Source organism: Pleurodeles waltl, chromosome 9 (genome assembly GCF_031143425.1).
Source record: "Pleurodeles waltl isolate 20211129_DDA chromosome 9, aPleWal1.hap1.20221129, whole genome shotgun sequence".
Classification (NCBI taxonomy): Eukaryota; Metazoa; Chordata; class Amphibia; order Caudata; family Salamandridae; genus Pleurodeles; species Pleurodeles waltl.
Window position 1 is genome coordinate 1,054,542,560 of NC_090448.1, and position 4,942 is coordinate 1,054,547,501.

Sequence of the window (4,942 nt, forward strand, 5' to 3'; positions counted from 1 at the left end):
ATTCACAAAGGTAAACTTAGGCCTAATGTCTTAGTTGAATCCTATCGGCTTAGTTTTAGTTTACTCGTAGTTAAGTTAGACTTCTGGTGTAAAAACTTACTCATACTAAAGTTAGACTTTTGGACTAGGTTTTCTTTTGAGAATAAGGCCCATAGTTAAAAACTACAGATGACACCGCTGCAGAACACAATTGGATTGAACGTGGTACTGAGTACTGCCTACACTCATGTGCCCACTTTCTACAGCTAGTTTACTGATCATGATTAAGAACAATCCATTTTGATGGCTGGTACGCACAACCCAATCTAACAAACTAGGTATAGGATGAGAAAAAACGATCAGGTAAAACACCACATCTGATGCTCTTTATTAACAGCTGCTGTATGAAAGTGTAATGTTTCTGTAATTTTAACGACCGAACACGTCCTGGCTGGACAAAAAAATATATATATTTTTTTAAATCGCAGGTAGTTACATGGAAAGTTAGATTCAGTTTCATTTCCCTTGCTCCCACATTAACAGGCATAAGATCAATACTTAAGGCAACCTGGCAGCTTGTACACAATCACTTGTTTTGAGACAGCTAGCACATTCCAAAAAAAAAAAAAAAAACACAACTAACCATGGAGCTAAGTGCAATTTTAAATACTATACTCTGAATATTAGAAAGTATACAACTTCCACACAACAAGTCATAGTCAATAAAACAAAAATGATCTTTTTGTGGCAAACAACGTCTAGAAGACTTGCAAAAGTGGTAGTCTCAGACATTGATGGTAAGCCCAAAAACAACACTAGGTTCCCTAACCAGAGTAATGCCAGGGGCAAGCGTGCAGAAATAGTACAACCACATCATCAAAAGCCCTTATTTCGAGTGAAACACAAAGAGTAAACCCAAACACGGATTTTTGAAGAGCGCATACACAACTTACACCAACACATTTCCCTCCCATTTAATTTTCTGCTCTTTAAATGATTTTCTGTTGTGATGTGGAAAAAATGGAAGAAAACACTTCAGAGATAAGAGGCTTGTTCTAGAGTTCATGTTAAACAATATAAAATGTCAAGAAACTGCTTCAATATGCAATCCTGGAGGTCTCTAATGGAATAACAGCAATGTAGGTGTTTAGTGCTTACAGTATGCCCTCACTTCAAGTCATTCTTACACATTGTGTTGCAGCGTGCACCTTGGTTTCACCACTTAAAAATAAAAGAATTTAACAACTATGAAGCTAACTTAACACGTTCTTGGAACTGAAAATGGTATGGTACTTTAAGAAGAAACAGCCGTTAAAATGAGAGCTTTGAGGTAGGCTTTAAGTAATTATAAAAGTTACACTTATGCAGCATAGAAATTGTAATTCTGGGTAACACACAATACATTACAAAAATCACCCACCCACTTCAGAACTTGAAGCTTTCAAGGGCAATAGCTCAATTGGCCTCCGTAGAAATTATATCCCGAAACATTACACTTCGTTCACGTTTTTATTCAGCAAATGGCTACCATGTTTAGGGAAAACGTTGTTTGCAATCTTTTCATGCATGGTGTAGATCTCAGAATTCTCAACTGACACTTCAAGTGTGATTTTTACAGATTTGCAACGTACAATTCAATGTCATCTCGACTTTCTAATTTAGGATTGAGCAAATTGTAAAAAGGCTTAGTTTTATTTGCTTTAATTAACTGTCAGTCTTAGATATAAAAAGTCAATTAGCATAGTTACAGACTTGCTCACAGAATTTTTGCAAGATGCCCTTGGTATAAACGACAGACTGCAGTTTGATTTTAAGCGATATAGTTTCAAGTTTACTAGATGAAATAGACCCAGCAACAGTTTTGATAAATGCAAAAGAAGCAATCTACAGCAAATGAAAAGCATAACCGGAATACAATGCTTACATTGAAAACGGTCCCATCAAATCAAACCATTATGAAGTTAGGCCCTCAAAAATAATGTTTAACAGCTCTTCATAGCTTCTTCTGAGAAAGCTATGCGCTAACGTATACATTTAAGTAATATTGACGATTAGGAGCCCCAAAAATAAAGCAATACAGAATCTATTAAAACAAAAATATCCAGTCCATTTTACAACGAAGGTTTTGATTCCATTATAATTTGTAGGCCTATTAAAAGAATATTTGCTGATCTGCGTCTGTCGGTGTGTGTGCTATATTGGGTTTTATGATTTTCTTTACATTAGCACCTTCTAAAGCAAAGCAAAAAAAAGAAACCTAAAATTCCTGTTGATTTTTTTTAAAAGAAAAAAGTGGTTGATTCACTGGGTCATCATAATCCTATGAAAACTGCTTTAACTTGGTTTTGTTTACTCATCTCCTTGGAAGAGGCAACTTAACATGTTTAGAACTGTTTCCTAATAGTTATTAAGATAAGTTGTGTCAATGGATGTTAACAAGTCCTCACAGACATCTCAAAATTTAAAATTGATTCCTAAAAGTTATTATTAAGATTTGTAATTAGAGGTTAGCCATGTAAGTCCCTCATAAAGTCCATCCCCTGTTGTAGCACAGGAGGGCTGCACGTACCAATTCCTGTCCCGAATGCGGGTCAGGCCTAGCTTCTCCTGGATCTCGTGTGGCTTCATGGCATCAGGCAGGTCCTGCTTGTTGGCGAAGATCAGGATAATGGCATCACGCATTTCCCGATCATTAATAATACGATGTAGTTCCTGTCTGGCTTCGTCGATACGGTCACGATCCGCGCAGTCCACCACGAAGATCAGGCCCTGCGTGCCAGTGTAGTAGTGCCTCCACAGTGGCCGGATCTTGTCCTGTCCCCCCACATCCCAAACATTGAACTTTACATTCTTGTAGGTCACAGTCTCCACATTGAAGCCTACTGTAGGGATGGTCGTGACAGACTGTCCCAGTTTCAATTTGTACAGGATTGTTGTCTTACCCGCTGCGTCAAGTCCAAGCATCAATATTCGCATCTCCTTGTTTCCAAAGATTTTTGACAGAACCTTCCCCATTCTGGCCAAAAAAGTGCATAAATATTCAAGAAAATCAGGGTTCCTAGATAAAATCTAACTGCTGGTGGTGTTGACGGATGATGTTGCTCAGTTGTGACCACTAGACCGTTGAAAGGAGGGTATCCATCACCAAATTCTTCGAGAAAGGTACTGCACAATTCGGGGGTAGCCAACAGAGAAGGAGTGCCTTCAAGAAGGATCCGATAGGAAAAGGATCTGTGCAATCAAGTGGGTAAGAAAACTGCCAAGAGGGATCACGTGATAAAGGTACAAAGTAAGAGATGCGTCCTGGTAGCTAGGTTGTCTTCTGCCCGGAATCGGTAAGGACTCTTTCTCGCGTTGAAGGGAATGGTGACTTGATTACCTGGCAAGGGCTTGGCCGGCCTGCACCTCTCCGGAGGTTCTCGGCCTCACTGTGACCCCCAACACTTTTTCCATGCAATGACAGATGGGAGCGGCTGACCAGCAGCTCTCCAACACTGCGGGCCGTCCACAGGGTGCGGCGCTTCCGGCGACCGGCGTACTTCTTTCTTCTTGTGCTCGTGAGCGCCAGCGCCCTACTCTTCGGCAGGCTGCCTTTCCCAGAGTGTGCCTCACACCTTGCGGGGCCTCTGCCCAGCTTCGTTAGCCTCCACGGGGGTCAATCATCGCCTCCCTGTCTCCCACCGGTGCCTGCAAACAGGATGATCTCAATTAGTACACTGCAGCTTTAAGTCACGCAGGGGCGCGCGCAACGGCGTTTCTGTCTGGAATCCTAGCGCGCGCGACGAGAACACAGCTCTAATGAGCACGTTTGCAAGTAACTTGACAAAGTGCTAGAAGAACTACCTTACCTGGAGACATTGACGGCTATCCGCCTTTTCGCTAAGTCTCCAGTAGTCCTCTCTCCCGCACACACCGGTCTCCTTTCGGCCCCCGCCCCACTACAGCCGGAAGAGGCGAAAGGGCGGAATCTCTCACTTCCGCCTTCGGTGAAAAATGCGCATGCGCAGCTGGTAAAGGGTCAGCCGTCAGTGGTGTGAGGAGGCGTGGCCGAGTAACAATTAAAGAAGAAGGGTGTTGCCTGTGTGTAAGAGAAGCGCGACTTACGTGTGTTTTTGAGCGCGAGGTTGTACGTCATCAGTGGAAGGGCTGGACTACAGTCAGGCGCGCGCCCTGAAAGTGTCAGTTAATTTTTGAAGTAGTAGAGAAATGCGGAGCGCGTGGCCTGATCGAAGATAGCAGTGCTTCGGACTTCTTGAAGTCTTTTGTATCTTGTACCTCTGCTGCCCCCTAATGGCATATCTGCACATTTGTACGAGTATCAAGGTTGGTAGAGCGTTCCAATCTACATCTTCCCGACACTTGGATTTATATTTTTGTAGGCGGCTTTCACAACAATGTAATTATGTAGTTCGCTCTGATTGATTTCGGATACAAAAGTATCAATAATGTACAAGATAAAAAAACACGCCTGTATAAATAAGACCGGAAATAATACCAGATAGCGTTTACTTGTGCAAGGGAAAATCGGCCATCAAAATGCAATGTTTCAGCACAAATAGAAAAAAAATATTAATATCAGTCATTAAAATTAATTTATTACAAACAGCAATGAATGAAGCAATACAGATTACATCATAAAAATAATATTGAAAATTGTAAACTTGAAACTATCAAAGAAAATTTCTTAATCACCCCTAGTGCTAGAATAGGAAAAACTTTACTCTGGAAACCCATAAAATGGCAATCAATGTGTAGCAACAAAAAGGTCCGGTTCTTGCGCGTAGGAGTCATGAAAAGAAGTCAGACAGGCCTCCTAAACTGGTTGTGTCCTTCTATCTCACACAGAATGTGAGCCAAGTGAACCTTTGAGTCACTCTAAGTAGCTTGGGATGAAGGTAAGCAGGTCCAGTCTTCCTTCTCAGACAGCAATGCTTTCCTCAGCAGCAGGGCAGTTCTCTGGCAG

At 41.7% G+C, this 4,942-nt stretch overlaps 1 protein-coding gene across 1 annotated transcript; it reads right to left on the bottom strand.

Moving 5' to 3' along the window:
• Positions 1 to 2,318: 2,318 nt before the first annotated feature.
• On the bottom strand, positions 2,319 to 3,134 carry ARF6 (ARF GTPase 6). The gene has a single exon (XM_069208693.1). The coding sequence runs from the start codon at positions 2,992 to 2,994 to the stop codon at positions 2,467 to 2,469; it is 528 nt and encodes a 175-aa protein (XP_069064794.1). The 5' UTR covers positions 2,995 to 3,134; the 3' UTR covers positions 2,319 to 2,466.
• Positions 3,135 to 4,942: the final 1,808 nt, after the last annotated feature.